The sequence below is a fragment of the Pyxicephalus adspersus genome, chromosome 4, assembly GCF_032062135.1.
Source record: "Pyxicephalus adspersus chromosome 4, UCB_Pads_2.0, whole genome shotgun sequence".
NCBI lineage: Eukaryota > Metazoa > Chordata > Amphibia > Anura > Pyxicephalidae > Pyxicephalus > Pyxicephalus adspersus.
This window is the reverse complement of record NC_092861.1, coordinates 41,686,972-41,707,910: the sequence shown is the minus strand read 5'-3', so window position 1 is coordinate 41,707,910 and position 20,939 is coordinate 41,686,972. Positions and strand designations below refer to the sequence as shown.

The 20,939-nt window shown below is 36.4% G+C and overlaps 1 protein-coding gene across 2 annotated transcripts in view; it reads left to right on the top strand.

Annotated features, from left to right (window-relative positions):
• Nucleotides 1–20,939, top strand: part of ERICH6 (glutamate rich 6) — a 43,429-nt gene that overhangs the window by 4,968 nt on the left and 17,522 nt on the right. For both annotated transcript variants that reach the window (XM_072407946.1, XM_072407948.1), the window contains exons 2-9: nucleotides 5,903–5,987; nucleotides 9,325–9,413; nucleotides 9,757–9,840; nucleotides 11,521–11,579; nucleotides 11,655–11,780; nucleotides 12,467–12,568; nucleotides 15,376–15,536; nucleotides 17,154–17,221. In XM_072407946.1, coding sequence (XP_072264047.1) covers nucleotides 5,903–5,987; nucleotides 9,325–9,413; nucleotides 9,757–9,840; nucleotides 11,521–11,579; nucleotides 11,655–11,780; nucleotides 12,467–12,568; nucleotides 15,376–15,536; nucleotides 17,154–17,221 — 774 coding nt within the window. The remainder of the gene's footprint in view (nucleotides 1–5,902; nucleotides 5,988–9,324; nucleotides 9,414–9,756; nucleotides 9,841–11,520; nucleotides 11,580–11,654; nucleotides 11,781–12,466; nucleotides 12,569–15,375; nucleotides 15,537–17,153; nucleotides 17,222–20,939) is intronic.

The window sequence follows — 20,939 nt, the reverse complement described above, 5'->3', positions numbered from 1 at the left end:
GCTGAACAGGAGACAGAAGAAAAGGCAGAGGGGGGGGGCGATACAGGGGGGACAGGACAGCAGCTGGGAAGGATACATTTTGATACATTTGGACCATAAGACGCAGGGACTTTTTCCCCCCACTTCTGGGGGAAAAAAAGTGCGTCTTATGGTCCGAAAAATACGGTAAGTCCAGTCGCTTATTTTTCCAGCAGGGTGACAAACCTGGGAAATTACTGGCGAGAGCTTTACACCTTATAATGACAGCTACCCCAATTCCCCGTATCCATACAAGATCAGGGAGGTTATCTCACCATCCTTCAGAGATTGTGTCTTCTTTCAAAGACTGGGATGATTTGATAAAACAAGGTTTACTGTCTACTAGACCAAGCCCGATGCTACCACTATTTCACAACCCCGAATTTCCACCGGTCTTACAATCATCCACATTTTTGGGATGGAACAGAAACGATCACCCTAGAGTGAGTCAGATACTTACCCATGGCAAAGTTTCCTCTTTGCGGGACCTTAATATACCTCGGGCTCGGGTGGTTCTGCTTGGTTAGCATATCTACAACTTAGAAATTTTCTTCAATCTTTTAATCCTATAAGAGAGATACTTAGAACCCCCCCCTGCATTTGAGCAAACAATTTTGCAGAAGGATAGAGTCCTACATGGAGTGAACTCCATTTTGCTATATGAAACCTGCCCAGGCATTCCTCATTTTATTAGGTAATTGGAAAGAGAATTGGGATATGATCTAGAGTTAGAGCAAATTATGAAATCATTTAGTTATATCCATCGATTGTCTAGATCTGCCAGAGATCAATAGAGAGTTTTTAAGATTTTAGGCAGATGGTATAGATGTCCGCAAGATATTCATAAATTTGATCCATCTTATTCTCCTCACTGTTGGAGATGTGGGAACTCTGTTGGATCAATGATACATATCTGGAGCTCCTGTCCTCCAATTACAACACTGTGGAAGAAAATCTTTGATATATACAATAGAATTACATCTCAGAATTTAGATCTCCGCCCTGAAATTACTATGTTAGCCATACTCCCAGGTTTGAATAAAGCTATTAAGAGGGGGCTGCTTCGCCACTTCATCATTGCAGGAGTGATTGTAAGACAATAGGGTTCCCCGTGACAATCCCACTATGGTGGAATGGTTGAAACAGATGGATGATATTGCCTATATAGATCAACAAATACTGTGGGAACAACTAGGCTCCCAAGATCGAATGTCCTGGGATATCTGGGAATTGTTTTGGGCATCTGATGATATGAAGACCTACTTTACCTAATATTAATCCTGAGGCGTACTTTTTTCCCTAATGTGACACTTGGTTATGAAAAGTTACTGACATTTTTCTGGGGCATAATGGTACTGCTACTCGAGTTTACCGTACAGGAAATTATTTCTGAAAGCATACTACTGACTAGTATTGGTGTTCGAATTCGGGTTTTCGCTATATTCAACCCGAAAATGGCGATTCGAATTCGGGAAGACCCGACTCAAAAAACACGGAATTCGACTTTATGAATTTGTGTTTTTAAATATGTTTAAAACAAAAAAGGCGAACTTCAGATGAACTCTCAATGGAGTTTCTCCATTGATAGTTCATCTGAGTTCAGTTCCCACGGTCACCGGGCTGTACTTATCATTGATAAGTACAGCCCAGGGAGCCTGGGAACCTATGGTCACAGCTGATAGGAGGCACGGGAGTGCTTCCTTTCAGCTGCAACTGCAGATGAACTCTCAGTGGAGTTTCTCCATTGAGAGTTCATCTGCAGTTCAGTTCCCATGGTCACCGGGCTGTACTTATCAGCCTGGGTACAGTCCGGCGACCATGGTAACTGAACTGCAGATGAACGCTCATTGAGAGTTCATCTACAGTTCCACTGCGATCCTGGGGCACTAGAGGGTTCGCAAACAGGAGTATTCACAGGGATGCAAGAATGATTGCAGCCCTTAGAATCCACTGCAATCCCGGGGCACTAGAGGTTAAGTAACTTATAGTGCCCAGGGATCGCAAACAGGAGGATTCCCAGGACTGCAAGGGAACCCTCCTGTTTGCGATCCCCAGGCACTAGAGGTTAATTCTCCATTGAGAGTTCATCTGAGTTCAGTTCCCACGGTCACTGGGCTGTACTTATCATTGATAAGTACAGACCGGGAAGCGTGGTAGCTTGCAGTCACAGCTGATAGGAGGCACTCGAGAACACTGTGTCCTTGGATAGAGATCCTCTTTCCAAGAACACATACTATAGTTACGCTAGGGCTGCAAAAGCAATTGGGAGCGCATCACCTGAAAAATATCGAGCTATTCAATCCAATAGCTGCCGAATCGAACACTACTATCGACCAACACTACTACATATTAGTGATATACCTTCTCTTTCTCCCTCTTTCTTCCCTTTTTTTGGTTTCTTCTCCTGTCTTTCCTTTCTATCTCTTTCCCTTTGTTTTCAACCACTTATTTTTGAAAGCTTATTTATTTCATGAAGTTTATTTGTCCCCCCATGTGTCTTTTTTTGCTGTATATGAATATGTAACAAACAACTGTATGTTTTTGTCTTTGTATTACGTATTTATTTGTTATACATGTTTGAAACTCAAACTAAATAAAGGTAACCACCTCATCTCATTGAATGTCTCAGAATTTATTTATCTTTATTCATTCATCTATCTCTATTCATATCTCTATTCATTACACCTTTTCATTCCTTTTATTCAGATTATTATTAATATTTCTTATTCAAACTCTAGTAGTTCTTTTTCAGATCTTTTATTTAATACTAAGCTGGCTGGTAGTGTTGTTTTAATGTAAAAAGAAAGGATGCTGCAAATTTCATTTTCTGACAAGACTGTTTGAATTTCAATCCTGTGCTTAATATAAAGAATATTTATTATCTAACAATACAGTGGGCGATGCGAAGAGCGGTAATGTCATTACTTTTTCAAAATAATATTTTTTTGCTCAAAAAGTATATTTACATCCTTTATGGCCTTGTTTATTTGTTATATTTTATTTGTTTTTGCGTTAAAGGTTACACTTTTTGGTATATTGTTTGTAGAAAATATGTCTATATATGTATTACCTTTTATCTGTAATTTTCCTCATTAAAGGGTTTTGATAAGGCTGTCAGTAAGTGTTGTGCCTTGGATTTAAAGTTTTTTATTTGGCATCCAGGTCCGGGGTGTCCTGGAAGGAATGAGCAGACCAAGCACTCGATCCCATTTCCAAGCCAGAAATTTGATGCACCTGGTTAAATATAAAAATTAACCTTTTTTTTAGACCGGCAGAAGCTGCAGCCTAGGTTGAAAGGCTGTGTGCAGCCTGCATGCCGGGAGAGCCCAGGAGGTCTCTCAAAGTTTAGGTCAGTGGGACCAATTGCTCAGAAGACAGAGAGCCAGGAGGCTAAATTTGTGTTTTACTTGTCATGCAGTAATGACTTTGATCCCATGTAAGGGTAAACACTAGAAATTGCTTTGTGCTTATAGTTTTTGTAAATAGAAGTGCAGATAGAGAATATAGAAATACCTTTCTTGATGTTAATTCCTCACAATATGTATTTAGAAAGAGAGAGGGAAAAAGAAAGATAACATATTCATATCATGCACACGTCAGCCTACCTTTACCTTTACTAAGTACACATACAAAGCAAGTAATCTTTGCTGACCTTTTAAACTGTAATATGCAGACGTTTTGTTATCGACTGCAATTAATTCTTCATCACTAAATTTTGAGACAAATGTCAAAAAAGCTGAAAAAGAAGAGGTTAACTACTGCTCCTGCCTCCCCACCACTGAATACATTTGTGTTGATCAAGAAAAGTCCTGCAGAGTCTCCCAGAAAAAAAGCCATTAGCATTAGATATCGCCTGTGTCCCCTACTACAAGCTCTTAGTGGTTTGTTCTTCCCTAATGTTTTCATGCATCTATATCAAAAAATGTGGTATCATCAGCGGCATCTTGCAACAGTTTGTGTATATAAATATATATATATATATATATATATATATATATATATATATATATATATATATATATATATACGTATAGACAGTAATCTGTCACACCATGTTTTATTTTTACATTTTTCTCTGTATCAAATGTACTTACTGTACTCATGTATAAAAGTGTCAGCATTAGGAACTGTCTGTAATTATTTACAGCATCCTAAATTTACTATTTATATGTCATTTTTCATGGCACATTATTGCAGAGGAAATATAACACATTTTCAGACTCTTACTTATTATATATCTAATATAATAGGTATATCATTGCTCCTAGCTGCATAACGTGTGCCCAGGATCAAATAAACACACTGTTGTCAACCTCTATCTAAACTCTGCCTATATCTTCCATCTATGTAGTTTCTTGAAGTATTCAATATGCTCAGTCTTTTTTTATTACTTTTTATGGGGGTGGTAAAGACCCATAACACTCTGTACCTATGAGAATATTCCATAGATAAGTACAGAGAACTGCTGACATCTATTCTTGAGTTTCCCTAATGGCAACAAGCTAAATGTTAATATTTTTTACTGAACATAATGGATATTTCAAAGGTTTTGTACAAGCTTTACGATAGCTAATTAATCCTGCTATTTCTGCAGCTGAAGATTTCTTTACTTGTCCACCAGAAAGACCTAGCAGCCTATTTATAAAGAGGTTGTTAGGCAGAAAATAATGACATTTATACACATGTAACGTTATACGTTTTCTGGTAAATGGTCTGTTTGGAACATTTACAGGAGTTCTGATCAGTTGAGAAGATTGCCACATTTTAGTAGGATCCCCACCTTTACAAGACCGCTTCTTTCAGTGGTAAAAGTGGGGATTGCAATATTTATAAAGTAACAATCAGCCTGATCATCACTTTATAGTTCACCAGGAAGTATTGCTTTATTAGTGGAGAATTCCATAGACACAAAAGAGTTCAGTATTGTTTGTTTCCAAAGCCCTGAAATTCACTTTTGCTGCAAACCCCACTTTTCAAAAGTGGTGCACATGACATGTAATGTTTAAAAGTGGTAATCAATTAATTACTAATTACTAAGCTCTGTACACATGTAAGATAATAGTTGCAAAAATCTGGCATATGTACAGTGGTCCACCCCCGACCACAGTTCGCACTTGCAATAATTGTCGTTGGAAAGGATCTTTCACAATCCTTTCCAATGACTAACGACTGCACTGTACATAAAGCACCCCTATGCTGTATGGTGAGGGGAGGGGGAGAACAACAGAGCAGCACCCCACTGTGCTGTCTCTCCCTTCACTTCTATTATGATTGTTCGTCGTTCATCATCCGTGGATCCACCGGGACGGTCGTTTGGACGATGGACGATGAGCGCTGTATTCCTGCCAGATTCTCATCCGATATCGGCCCTGAGCCAAGAACAATTGCATGCGTGTACCTAGCCTTACTCATGCTCCCCCTCCCCTCTCCATAGAACGGAATAGTGCAGTGTGTACAGCACTTGTTCATTCTTCTGTCACTGGAAACAATCACAAAAGATTCCAGCAACAATCATTTGAAATGTATCTTATGTCTGTTCAAGGTTTTACAACTTAAACTAGATTTTCCTAGGGTAATAAACATAATGAGAGAAAAATGAAGTTTGCTATTGCTGACATTTTTTTAAGTGATAGTTACTCTTCTAGATTTAGCATCATCTAAGGCACTGACACAGAACAAGCATGTAGCAAGTGAGTTCAAAATTAAAGTAGAACTGCCAATTTATTTCAGGTCTGTTACTCAGAAAGAATTGAATCCAAAGGATCTGCTGTAAAGCCCAGTAACTAGAATTTTCAGGAGAGGTTAGCAGAGGATCATCTTGAACGCTTGTCATAAAAATTTTTTTAAATATCTTTCTTGAAAATAATATTTTTTTTATTTTTAGGAGCGGCTCTTTTTCCTAGAGTCATGAAAGCAGTAAGAAGAGAAGGACAATTGCCAAGTGCAGAACAGAAGGCAGATCAGAATGAGTAAGAGCAATCAAAATAGCCATTTTTTATTTATTAATTTATTTATTGTTTGCTTTACTACTTGTTTAAAACACCTGCAGACATCTTAAGTCCACAGACTTCTGAGCTAATTTGCTCCGCTTAAACTTTTTGCATATGACCAGGTATATAAACACTTTATATCACGAGTCTCCTGTCCGACTGGGCTATTCGTTTTGCACACTGATAATTACACATAGCTATATTGGTAAAGGGGTAAAGGACAAACATAGTTTGGCATTATAAAGCCCTTGCTGCCAAACCAATAATTTCAACAAGAGTCTTCTAATAAGAAAATATATGCATTCAAGTTTGTTATCCACCCGTAAACCTTCCTTATGTAGTCATCCAATACTCTGAGACTGCTGCTGGGTGCTGCTATCTTGGGTGAGATGTCAGGAGCACCAGCAGACTCCAAAGCCGTCCCTCACATGACACACTGCGCCTGATTTATTAAAGACTGGAGAGGATACACTTTCATCATTTAAACTGGGCGATCCAGCAAATCTGCAAGGGATTACTTAAAAGTAATTTGCTTTTCTTAGCAAATGTTTTCAATCCTAGACCAGATCAATTCCAGGTTTGCCGAATCACCGAGCTTTACTGATGAAAGTGTATCCTCCACTGCCTTGGAGAACTTTAATAAATCAGGCCAACTATGTTATACCCATTTTCTTCTTTCCTGGTAGTTACATACAAAGGTATGTAGGTATTGTCTCTATTCATTATGTTCATATGGTTGATGGAAACTTCTGCTTTTTTTATGTGCTCAGTTCATCGGGGAACACATTCATACCTGCTCATCCTCCGTCATTTTCTCCCCAGATTTGTGTCCTTCTATTGTCTATTCAACATCCCTCCCTGCCACCCCATTTTCTACTATCTCACTTCTTGTATAATTAATCTTTTATTTAGCTCAAATGTACAGAATGAATATAGGCCACAATAATTTTATATAGTGATGTTATATTATTATGATATAACACTAAAATGACCATAGTAACACACTTTAACACCTTTGACAGTTGAGATAGTTGTACACAATAATATTCTTGCTGTGTAAAGGTAGGGGGCACATTTTATATAGACTGCATACGTTGTGCCTATATTCACTGTTCACATGGCAACTGTTGTATTTTTTGCTGTCAGTTTAATACAACCTTGAAATACATGATTTATTTCAACCCACCAGGCTTTAACCATGTACACTCTGGTTGGCTTTGCAACTCAATGCAAACAAAATTAGTGAGCAAAATATGAGTCCTTAAAAAAATTCCTGCATGTCAACCAAATAAACTGAACCACAACCTTAAATTGCACATCAACAAAGCAGAACTCCATACATTTCTTATTTAATCTGCATTTCAGCACACATAAACCTGCAGGTAGAGAAGATGCTTCAACTGGGACACCACTAACAAATAGTTACATACCATAGTTATATGGTTGGAAAAGAAGACGAATGTCCATGACATTTATCCTCCTGTAGCTCCTTCAGTTTTTGTACATAGAAAAGTAAAACAATCCCAGTGCAACTGTAAAGGCTTTTAATTACAGTGGATATTAGTTGTTTACTGTGTAGAACCCCTTCCTAAGCTGGATGGAAAAAATATTCCTTCTTACATGTGCAACTAGGTCCTTAAGTCCTTAGTACAGCCTTTGGATATATTTGAAGACCAAGTTAAGAATTTTAAGAAAATTGATATTTTCACAGCTAATTTTTAAATTTATTTACTGTAAAATTAAGCTTTATATTTTCTATTAGCTTTAACATTTCTAGGAATGTCTGAGGATTTCTTTTGTGAGCTACTGCTTCTCCCACTTAGGTGGTGCAGGATATCACAGAAGGTCATTATCAATACACATTTAGTTACTTATTTCTAGTTTATAAGGTGTTTTCTTTACATGAATAGGTATAAAAAATAGAGTTTTGCTTTATATTTGCCTGTGTTAAAACAGAAATAAATTCTATTTCCTTACTTTGTTCCATTTGCGTCAAGTAATCTAACCTATCGAAAAAATAGAGACTAGCCAGAAATGTAACCTTACCTTAGGCTATGTACACATTTGCAATGGTTCTTTGTCTGATAATTGGCACAGGGACGATAGCGGAGAATCTTGCATGTGTACAGCGCCCGTTGTCGATTGTCCGAACAACCGTCCTGGCGGATCGATGGACGATGAATGATGTTAATGGAAGTGAAGGGAGAAAGCACGCAGCGGGGTGCCATTCTGTTGTTTTACCCCTCCCCTCTCCATAGAGCAGAACGGCTCTGTGTGTACAGCACTCGTTCATGCATCGTGCAGTATTTTGTCGTTGGAAAGGATCGTGAAAGATCCTTTCCAACGACAATTATTGCACGTGTGTATGCAGCCTTAGAGCATTCCTACCCCTAACAACCAATGAGAAAACACCTGGCTTGTGAACAATAGCAACGCTTGAACCCTGTCGTTAATGTACAAAGCAGGGAACATTACCATTGGCTGGTGGTTGTTGGAGTTACTTACCGCTGTGTAACTGCCTATTGTGTGAAGTTCTGTGCACAGCCAAAAAATAGAGGCCAGAGATAAGGTGCGGGAGAGAAGAAGAGAGAAAAAAAACTTCGGATGAAATCAAGATGGTATCGCACTGTATGGAGGGATAAGCATATTTTTTAAGCTTTGTAGTTTTATTTGACTTTGGTCTTACCAGAAGCTCAGTTCCGCTTTATTATTGGTAATCCAAACATCTTAGTCACTGTTTTTGAGACTAACAGATGAAATTGAAAACAAATTAGGTTGTTTATGTAGTTAAAGAATAACACATTGTTTTAGCAATAAACATTTCTAGGAATTAGACAGCCTTAAAGGACTTGATAAGCTCTGACCACCTAGAAAATACTAGGTTACTACTGTGCTGTGATTCATTGAACCATGTTGATGATCAGATGAAATGTACTAGAAACCTGCTATTAAGGACTTAATGTAGTGGCTTAGAAACAAAACAATAAGTAGCAATTGAAAATAAGAGTATTGTATAAATGCAAGCATCAGTATGAATTCATTTACTTCATTACTCGTTCATCCTAGAACAGAAACACCTCTTCTAACAAACAACTTGTCTTCTCTATATGAGAAAAGAAATGCAGCTGTGCCACAGTTCTGCTAAATGCTATTAAAGTGTTAATGTTCGTCTTGTGTCTTAGCTGTTGTTTACACTCATCATCCATTTCTGCATACATTGGCAAAGGAAAGGGTTGATTCAATGTTATTTCCATAACAATCCAACATTTAATCAATATTTTTGTATTTTTCTAATGTATACTTTGTGCAATTTTAGATCAGGCAGCATGGATCCATCTTTGGGAATCTCAGTCTCTCTTCAAACTGAAACTAGCTGGCTAAATGAGCACAGCTTTCACAAAAGTGGTAGGTTTATATATTTGTTTGAATTGTTTTGCTTTTTTTAAATGTAAGAGGTTGTAAAATCCCTATTCCATCCCCTATCTTATCAAACTATACATATTAGGGTAAATATAGGAATTCACAAGGTGTAGAATGCTTTATTTTTCAAAAATAATACATTGTGAGCCCTACAGATAGGATGGCCACTTTTTAACACTGTTCATGCCAATATACTGAGATTCTAGAGGTATGCCCCCAAAGTAGTGGAAAAAGCATATTTGGAGTGATAATATGAGCCTTTCCTTTTTTTCTTTCATGTATCAGGCCACTTGATTTATAATTTGTACATTTGGTTATATATTTGTAGGAAGTTCTTTCCCCTCAATGGCTGAAACCTCACAAAGTAGTCCAACTGAAATTGAGCTGCCTGATCCTATTTACAAGGAAGAAGGTAAGCAATTAACATATATACTCCTCTTGGGGTATCTGGTATTATTATTATTATTATTATTATTATTATTAATAATTTTATTCATAAACAGGATTTATATAGCGCCAACATATTACGCAGGGCTGTACAGTAAATAGAGGTTGCAAATGACAGACAAATACAGTCAGTGACACAGAAAGAGTGAATCAAGAAAGAAAGAAAGAAAGGGACTCAGAAAGAGTCCCTGCCCGAAGAGCTTACAATCTAGGAGGTGGGGGAAGTAACACACAATAGGAGGGGAGTGTTAGCTTAGAAGGTGTTAGCTTAGCAGATCTAGCCAGTAGTAATTTTCCCAAGGCAAAGCTGATCTAACTTCATTAGGTGGGTTCTGTTGGTGGACAGTAATCTTTAGATCTTGACATAGATTCTCATTGGTATTAAGGTCTGGGCTTTGACTTGGCCCTTCCAAGACATTAATTTGGTAATTTATTTTGTCTATTTAAACCAGACCAATGTAATTTTACCTTTATGTTTAGAGCTATTGTCCTGCTGGAAGGTGAACTTTTATCCCAGCCTCAATTCTTTGGCAAGTTAAAACAGTTTTATGTCAAAAATTGCACACGGTGTCATCCATCTTTCCTTCAATCCTAACCATCCTGAATCAGCCTGGGAGTGTTCTCCGGGAGATGGGAAGTGCTCTGTCTGCAAACATGAAGTTTCTGATAATGGGCAAAAACTTTTGGTCAGATGAGTCCATTGGGTTGATTTATTAAAGACCTTCAAGCCTGCAGAGGATACACTTTCATCAGTGAAGCTGGGTGATCCAGCAAACCTAGAATGGATTTATTAAAAGTCATTTGCTAATTGTAAGCAAATCTTTTCAATCCTGTACCAGATCAATTCCAATTTTGCTGTATTACCCAGCTTCACTGATGAAAGTGTGTGCTCCCCAGCTTTGAAGAGCTATATTAAATCAGGCCCCATAAGTTCACCACATGCTGTTGAGAAAACTCTAAACATATTTAAATTTAATTTTTTTTAGGCAATGATTTTTATGGCCACTCTTCCATAAAGTTCTTCCTTTTTTGTGGAGTAAATAGCTAAAAGTAGACTTATGGAATAATAGTTTGCTGTAGATCTCTGCTGCTCCTTTAGTGTTATCCTTGGAGTCTGTGTTGTTATTTAATCTCTGATTCATGCTCTCCTTGCCCAGTGTGCAAGCTTTGGTAGGTCGTCTTTGGTTTAATAAATTTAATGGTGGACCGTTGGATAATTTGAAACCAGACCCTAATAATTACATCTTTGTTTCCTACCTGTTTGAAGTGCACCTTGGTCTTCATGTTGCAGGAGGCCTTTTATAACAGGTATAATTATGTATACAGACATCATGTGCTAGATCATGTGAAAATGAATTGCACACAGGAGGTCTCATAGTAAAGGGGTTGAATACACATACACACACAACTTTTGAGTTTTGGCTTGTTTTTTTTTATTTTTATATGCACAGGATATTATATTAAATCTTATCGTATATTGTTAAATTAGTTGCATAAAATCACAGTGAAAACTAATTTTAAGTCCAGGGTGTAATGTGACAAAACAGAGCAAATACCAAGAGAAAAATAATACTTTTGCTAGGCACTGTATTTATCTATTTGTAAATGTTAAACTAGAATTAATAATACCCTATATTGTCTGCAGATGTATATTCTTCGTTATCTGAAGACCTGAGTGAGCTAAGTGTTCTGTGTGATATGGAGGTAAATTGGTTTAATCTCTTTTTGTTACTTATCACATTAGTTGGTTGGACATAATCACATATATATTTTTTACAGTTCGGTTCTGAATACAAGTCGTGTTTTGAGAAACATTTGAAAACTTTGCCTAGTGTTGGACCTCCAACAATACTGGCATATAAGCGAGAATCCTCTGAGAATGATCGTATGCAGGCTATGATGAAGGTTTGTTTCTTTAAATATATGCCAGTTCTGCTTTATATATATTTATATATATCAGCTATGTATGTATGTATGTATTCAATTTGTAAGCTCTGTTCTGATACAACCACCTTCAGAGCAAACCTTTCAATTTCAATTCAAAATGATGCAAGAGATTGAAATTGTGCTGACAGTTGTTTCATACTGCAAAGTAAACTTCACTTTAAGATGCTGTTTTCAGATGTAGATGTGGATGACATTACTGTTTTCTCTTTTTACACCCTTTGGAAGGTCTTTGACCAAGTTAGACTGCATGTCGTACATTCCAAGGTGTTGAGATCACATGCACAGAAATTGATCTCTTCCAGCTATACTTTCTGACAGTGGACATATTCAGAGTATTTATTCCTGGGTAGAAAGCCATAGAAATTTTCTGTGTTTTTCCTTACTCATCATACACATACAGCATAGCACAAGCTGCAATAGTTAAACAGTATAATATAATAGTGAATTTTGTAGGCAATATTGTTGCTGTGGGGCCCAATATTTTAGTTTTTTTTCTATTGTTTCATTTTATTTAATATTTAGTGTATATATCTCTTGTCATCAAGGTATTATGGAACTTATCATGTCATTTACATACATAAATATGATATATTAGTGTATTTTATGTGTATGTAATTATAGGATATGATTGTTTGCTGAATTAGATTCTAAAGGAGAGGTCTGGGAAGGAACTGTGCAAATTCTGCAGAAAACCATTGAAGCCATTTCCTGTCGAATCCACCCTGGATTATGACTTCTTCCAAGAGGTATTTCCATTTATTATATTTCACTGCCAGCAAATTGATACTAACAGAGTGAATCCCTACCCTAGGTTCCCCCTAACACAAACAACTCCTACACACTAAGCTGACACAAACCCTCCCTGTAATCCTAACCTATGTAAATGTAACTCCTCGTTTTTATGTTCCACTCTCCTATGTTGAGATATTTTGCATGAAAGACCAACACTTTCTGCACAAAAAGATACCAGTTCTAACACATACTGTTTATAAAACAAAGGGGGTTAAAAAACATTTAGGTGTCACACAATGTATGTTTTATTCATTAAGGCATAATAGGACCTACACCACATATAAATTAAAAGCTCCCAAGCTTAATATTTAAGAAAAACATTTGTTTTAATTCCCATTTAGGGTGTTTCATTTGAAAGTAGAACTGTACATCTTTAAACATTAGTAGAAAAATAAGGTTTTTCTATAAATTTACAAAAAGAGTTATGTAGCATTCAAACAAATCTGTTAGGATGGGAATATGGAAGGTACCTCAGATGACTTTTTTTTTTAATGTGTATGTAATTGCAGTTCTGCCATCTCTATTGGTAAACCAATTCACATACATAGTTTGTGTCAGTGGACCTGATTTATTAAAGCTCTCCAAGGCTGGATAGTTTACACTTTCATCAGTGAAGCTGAGTGATCCAGCAAACCTGAAATGGATTTGGTCAAGGATTTAAAACATTTGCTAACACATACCTAATTACTTTTAAGAAATCCATTCCATGTTTGCTGGATTACCCACCTTTACTGATGAAAGTGTATCCTATCCAGCTTTCGAGAGATTTAATAGTTCAGGCCCAGTGACTCACCTAAATGAGATTAAGGATGACACATGAACCTTCAAAAACAAGACAGCATTGACATCCCCAATATTTGTAGCTTGACAGGTTCTCCTAAAAATACCATTTAGAGCAGCTCCGTCTATATTTAGCTTGCTGTCCTGCATTACCAAAATGTGACTTCTGTTTGGAAAATGCTTGTTTACAAGGCTAATATAGCCACTCACTAACTTCAAAGTAAATGTAAACTCAATCACAAAAACCCTCTATAATCATTAACATTAACTTTAATATACATTTAATAGAGATTTCCAATCCATTTAAATTTATCTTCTGTTAAAATAATATCCCGGTAAGGGGGTCCTTTACTTACTTCATTACTTTGGGTCACCTACCTAGAAAGCATTCCGTTAAGAAATGTCAGATAGGAAAGGCCCTATGCTAGATATTAATAGTCTGGTATGTATAAAAGCTTAAGCAGCAGTAGCAGGTAAACAGGAAATGTTTTATTTCAGAGCTGTCAGTGCAGTTATTCTCTGAAAGTTCCATCCATACATTGGGCAATGCATTTATACAAGATCAGTGTTCAGTTTCATTTGAGCTGCATAATACCTGTACTAAAGGCTGAACACTTCCATTAGTTATAATATATGGACAAAAGTTTGCACACACACCTCGGAAATATTGAGCTTGGATGTTTCCAATGAAGGATTATATTACTGCTGCAGCTTACTGCAGACATTTTTGAGACAACATTTCAGGAAGCACCTTTTCTATTGCAGCAAGACTATTTCCCTGTGTACAAAGCCAGGCCCATCAACATATGGTTTAATCAGTCTGTTGTATAGGAACTTGAGTAATCCTGACTTCAACCCTACTAAAACTTTTGGGTTGAATTTTAAGGGGAAAGTCATCTATATTAGCGCCCATTTTATTTCAAATCAAATATTCAACAAGGAGTGGTAGGTGTAGGAGTAGGTGTGATAGTAAGTTGGCCACAAAAAATTGACCATGTAGTAAATATTTTAATTTGCATTTAGCAGCCTGTAACAATGTCCAGCATTGGAACTGGAAGCACTTGCTCCAGACTGTCTAGGGAGTATTAAATAAGGAGAATTACTAACCAATTCACTCTTTTACCCTATTATTTGTGCTTATGTGTTTTAAAAATACACACTGATCAAGCAAATCTTTAAAGCCATTGCCTAATATTGTGCAAGGCTTCTTATGCCATCAAAGCAGTTGTGACCTGTAAAGGCAAGGACTCCATAAAATCCCTGAAGGTGTCCTGTAGTATCTGGCACCAAGTTAGCAACAGATCATAATCATACTGACTCTGCTGGCTTGCCTTTCCCTATCTCTTCAATAGGTAAACAAGGCACACCAGACCCATGTACATGATCTAACCAAGTCACCTTGTTCCATTGCTCTGTGATCCAAGTTTTGAATCCCACATACCAATTGTGCTTTCAGCAGTGTACAGGGGTCTGCATGGCCACTTTGATTGGTTTGTGGCTATGCAGCCATATACATAGCAAGTTGTGATACACTTTTTCATTCTGATGCCTTTCTTATGGCCGGCATTAAGTGGGGTGGCCATATCCCTGTCCTTCTTTCAACACATCATGTTCAAGAAATTACTGTTTAGTTGCTGCCTAACAAATCTCCCCCTTGTGCCCTCCCCCTCAAGTGCAATTTTAACTCAAAAATCAATGTTATTTACTCCACCTCCGCCAGCAGTTTTAATGTTTTGTCTATTTAGTGTAGAACATGGTACATTGTGTCTATACACTATTTAAACAGGCTAACTCAAATTACACAAATGTATAATACTCACAAAATAGGCATAAATGTGCAAAACAAACTTACATGAATAACATGCATCAAAACACATATTAGTACCTATGTTTGTGTGTGTAGGGTCAGGGCAGAGTTGTTTCTATGCATGCATTTTTGTAATTGTATATAATTGTATCTTGTAATAATACTCTTTTTCAGGTATTTTGCTGTAGCCAGTTCAGGAATATGATTCAGTATCTTTTCAAAGATCAAAAATGGTTATTAAAAAACAAAGAAATTGAACTAATTTCAGTATCCCCCCATGGGCCATATGGAAATGAGATTGAGAGACAAAAAGCAAAGGAAAAAACTGCACAGAGGTAATACTTTATCAAAGTTTCTGTCACTTTCCCATGTGTTTTTTTCCTTTTCTGAATTTTGATTGATTGTCAAAGAAGGATTGTGTAAAAGGAAATACTGTCATGTATTTATTAAAAGATATAAATAAAGAGATGGCCTGGGATATTTCCAGTTGACATTATATTTGTAAAATGTTCAGTTCACTTTAACACCTTCAGGCCATTTTGTGAGCACCTTATATTGTCTTTTTACCAGAAACATACACAGTTCATATATATTTATAAGTCCTAAGTTTTAAGGTATTCTTTAAAATTCTTTATTGTTTGACTTGATGCTAGATTATTTTTTTTATTGTCGTTTAAGACCAAATGACATGGCAAATACAGTTTTAGGCAGGCCATGTGGATCTTTATAAGTCTAGAGTTTACTGAACATTATAGGCAGCACAGCCACCTAATAGGGGCAGATTTATAGGGTTCAATAAATCCTAACAGCAGTCTGCTCACTAAACTACAGAAGGAGCCTAAGCCAGGAGCTTGTGATGTGTCTGATGGGCGTTACTGCTTGTTTAAACTTGTTTGGGTCTAGGTTTATTTTGTGTATAAGGAGGACCTCTGGCCCTCCTAAGTTTTAACAGCAGTATGTACTAATGTTTTGGACAAATAAAACCAGTAACTCATTTTAATTTTACAAAAATAATCATGTAACATAGTTGCTGATGTCTGCCTATGATATCATGATCCCAAAATAAAGCTCTGATTGAAAATCCAGATAGATTCAATTCACCAGCCTACTCTTATTAAAAGGACTGTAGAGCATTTTGGCATATTTATTCTTTTCTCATTATTATCAAGTGTTCCTATTCCTTAAAGAGCTTATTTGGCATGGTATGTTTTATTGAGTGTCATTAATGATGTATTGCAGTGAATTTTTATTACTTTAGTGTAAACAATATTTTAAGTAGTGAAGGCAACATAACATTATGTCTACACCAAAGTCAGACAGCTGTGGCAAACAGATTGCTGTTTAGGATTTAATGGGCCTGATTTATTAAAGCTCTCCAAGACTGGAGAGGATACAGTTTCTTCAGTGAAGCTGATCCAGCAAACCTGAAATGGATTTCTTCAAAGTCATTTGCTGTTTGCTAGCAAATGTTTTGAATCCTGGATCACACCCATTCCAGGTTTGCTGGATCACCCAGCTTCACAGAAAAAGGTGTATTCTCTCCAGCCTTTGAGAGCTTTAATAAATCAGGCACAATGTCTTGTGTGGTCTGTGCTAACAGTCTACCAGGACTAAATACCACCTTGTTGTCCAAACATTTTATTGGACCATTAAAATAAAGTAATTCAATGGGTTTTTGAGAAAGTTGTCCACAGCTTCTGTATATTCAATGAGCACATTTCACTTGAGCACCAAGGGACTGTAATTTGCATAGATGAGTGTTGTCACCTTACTGAGATATTACAGGGAGGTCTCCCGCGTATACATAAATGCATTACATCAAGCTAAATGCTAAGTATGTATTTACTTTCCTTATACACCCTGTTGATGATCTGTATGTAAGCAGCTTTCAACTTTATTCATCATTACAAAAAATGTAACACATTATTTAAGTAATCATTATTTTTTCCCAGGCTTAGAGAAAGACATTTGGCAAAGGTCTTTGAATCAGTGGTGACTGAGCCAACCACATTTACTGAATGTAAGTGTCTCCTAATTATATCATTATGTCATATACTTCTCACAGAGGATGTACTTAGCTGCCTTGTGCACCATATATTTAAATCTTAATATATTGTTATGCATTCCAGTGCAACACATCTTCTTCACATAAAGCAAAGCTGGATAAACATATAGGAAAATGCTAAGTATTATGCTAATGTCCTTTTCCCCCTCCGCAAACGTGGGGATTTGTTATAAATCAAGGCATTTACAGTATTTCTAGTCTTTCTTGAGAATTTTTTCAACGTTTCAGAAATAATAGAAAATGCCTATTTAAACAGTGCTATCTATATGTCTATCTCTATCTGTATATCTACTAATTTTTTATTTTTGTTGTTTCAATTAGATCTTCATCCCTTTCTCATCCATCTTTTTAATCTAGCTCTGTCATATGGCTCTAGTTGGCTTATTTTTGTGTAAACATTTTTCTTTTCCAGTTTAGTTGTGCTCCATGCACTATGTTTGATATTCTTTGTAGGTTGTTATGTAGGCATATTATTGCTTTTATTTGTTTTTATAGTTTGTGATATGTTGTGTGTAGTATCCTATCAACCTTATTTAGGCTTTTATATTTCTGAATTCTTGGCCAGGTTTCCTAACCAGATACCATCAATATTTCCCATATTGTGCTCTTTTATTATTATACATCAGTTTATTTACATCTCTGTTGTAAACAGTTCTGCATACGCTGTTTTACTTACCCCTAATTGTATATTTTATTTTAATTAAACCAAAAACAAAATAACATCTGCCCACCCACCCTTTTACCCTAAATGCCTGTTGTTAAGAAAATAATGATATTGAGCATAGAAAACATTAAAATGCTGTGGTGACACCTCCATTGGAGGGGTGCAGGTCCATTAGTCTCTGCATTCACAGTATGTCTGCATTAAATGATGTTGAGGACACCTTATGGTAAATTGCATTCAAGTTCCACAGCCCACAGTTAAGCTTTAGGTGGGCAGCTACATTGTGATCCAGGATAGTCACCAGAACAACTAAGTATTTATAACTGGATTCATGTTATCTGAGCTATAGACTTAGTCTATAGTATTCTGCTTTATGCTGTTTATGTAATCTTAACTAACTACCAATATTTATTTGCCCATTGACTGATTTGGTCAGTCTAGCTTCTTTCATATATTGGCAATCTTTAAAACCATTTATCAGCATTTCATATCTTTGAATACCAGATATTGAATTTCATATTCAATATCTGGTATTTAGAAGCAATATAAATGCTAGCTTGTATAGGAGAAAATATATGAGCTCTACAACTGTTAGGTTTTGTGTTCTATTAAAGCCTTCAGGGAATGTAGTATATAAGACCCTCATGTTCTGCAAGGTGGATAGATTAATTCATTGTCCAAATCTATCATCTATCTATCTCTTCTGTATATTTCTGATTTGTCTGTTAGTTAGTGATATGTCAGTGATATGAACTCTTAAAATAAATGATTCTAATGCAGCTACTGACTTGGTAAATATATTGTTTACTTTGCTGCAAGACTCAGTGTGCATGTCTAAAATTAGCCATGTTCTAATACATAACCTGAACAGAAGCCGTGTGTGCCCAGCTGTAGCCTTATTTACATGTTCACTCCATTTCAATCTATAAAAAAGTTGATCCTCAAGAAGAATAGGCAATTGCTGGTACTATTATATGGTATTTATAGCATTTACTAGGCTGCCAGTGATTTCATTAGCTACTGCGATCTAATTTACCCAGTGTACTCTATGTACTGTATACACAACAGCAATAAAATATGTTTTTTTATTATTATTAAAGTGCGTTTAGGATAGCTTTTTATTGCCATCTGTGTTCTTCTTGGAGCTTTCATCTCTCCTTCATTGATAGTGACAACATTGTCATTAGGATAGGAAGTGAGAAAAAATCTCCCCAAGAGCAACTTAAGAAGTAGTAGAAAAAAACCTTATAGAAGTTCTAATCCTTTTTGCAAAACTGTTTTTTTTAAATTAGTACATTCTTAAACATAGCTTAGGAAAATTGGTTTATACCATCAATAGCCTAGTTTCATTTTACTTGCTTACAAAAGGTTCTCAAATTTGTAAAATTTGATATGGTATAGGTAGTTTGTGAATTTGGAGTTCTGACACCTTTTTCTCATGGCCAGAATTAATTGATCAAACAAGATGGGCTAGCTCTCCCCACCAACATTCATTAATGAGCCTTGGGCTCCTATGACCTTTTTTTTCTTTTAAATTTCCCTCTTTAGACCTTTTTTGGTAGGTACCTAATACCACGTACTAGGGACACCCTACAAAACCAGCCATTTAGAGATGCTCTAAAGCAGTCAACTAACAATCACAATGTGGCACAGTTGCTCAGATCATCTTTTATGCTTCCAACACATGGGTTTCACTTGCTGTTCAATATATCCCACCTACAAGTGTAATTCTACCAAGATAAGTAATAGAATTCACTAAACCTCTTTGTATTTTTTTAAATAATTTTAATTAAAGGATGTTTCAATAAGTAACAGAAACAACAAAACCACATTCAACGTTACAACAAATATCAATAAATCTTAGGCAAACAGAAAATTTCAAACATAACAATAGTTGGCATTTCCACTCTAAACAGCATTTAAACCAACAGGAAAATCATTATCCAGAATTCTCAGAGTATACCATTCAGTATGTTGGAATGTATTCACAATCTGGTGTTTTATTCAGCTAGACCGAGTCTCTCTATATGATTCCCATGTATTAAAAAAGTTTCTAACCTTGGTTTCTTTATCTAATGACGCTTCTATCCAAGCCATTCAAAAAACATGGTCCAATTTCTCCTCAAAAAGCCTGAGTGTTGGTGGATGTGAGTCTAACCATTTATGTAATATTATTTTCTTGGCCGCCAATGAAAGAATATCTCATAAATTTCAGCCACCTTAGTAATTCTTGCCCCTTGTAATTTAAATGTACCTAAGATGGCCCATTCCGGGGTCAATGAAATATAGTTAATCAAAAAAGTAGTTGCATAATAGGCCACCTCTTGTCAGAATTTTTTAATCTCCCAGCAATTCCAAAAGGTATGCAACAAATTAGAAGTGGAGGCATAGCCCATCAAGTATGCACGGTATAGGGGGATATACACCCCATGGTAAATTCTAAGTGTCATTTCCCTATACATTGCGGAAGGAAGAGCAAACCACTCCCTCGAAAATGCTGTCAAATTATCAGTAGCTGTTTTTTTGGGAAAATGATTAGACCACTTAACCAAACCTGTTTTTCTGGAAGAATAGTCCAGAGCTAATGTAATGGTTTTGTAATTTTCCGTGATAGCCTTTCCAGAGGGTTTAGCTTTTAACAGCAAACTATACAATGGGTTCTTCCAGTCCTTAGCTGAAAGTGACTTAAGTACCCTTGATGTATATGATTGTAGCTGCATAAAAACAAATAGCGCTGATCTCAAAAAGGGGAAGGCATCTACTGCAGCTTCATACTGAAGAGGCAGCTTTGTAGAGACATCCACCAAAGATTTGATTGTCAAAGTATAAAAAATTGGCCATTTTTGTAGAAAGGAAAAATGCGATAAATGAGGAAGATCCCAGTTTGCCCAATAGGGCAAAAAGTGATATGAATAGCTATTTAAAAGGTGTTTTCCCCTTACCTTATGCCAAACCAACCAACAAGAAAACAATAACGGATTTGACACTACCTCCTCAGGGAGCAATTCC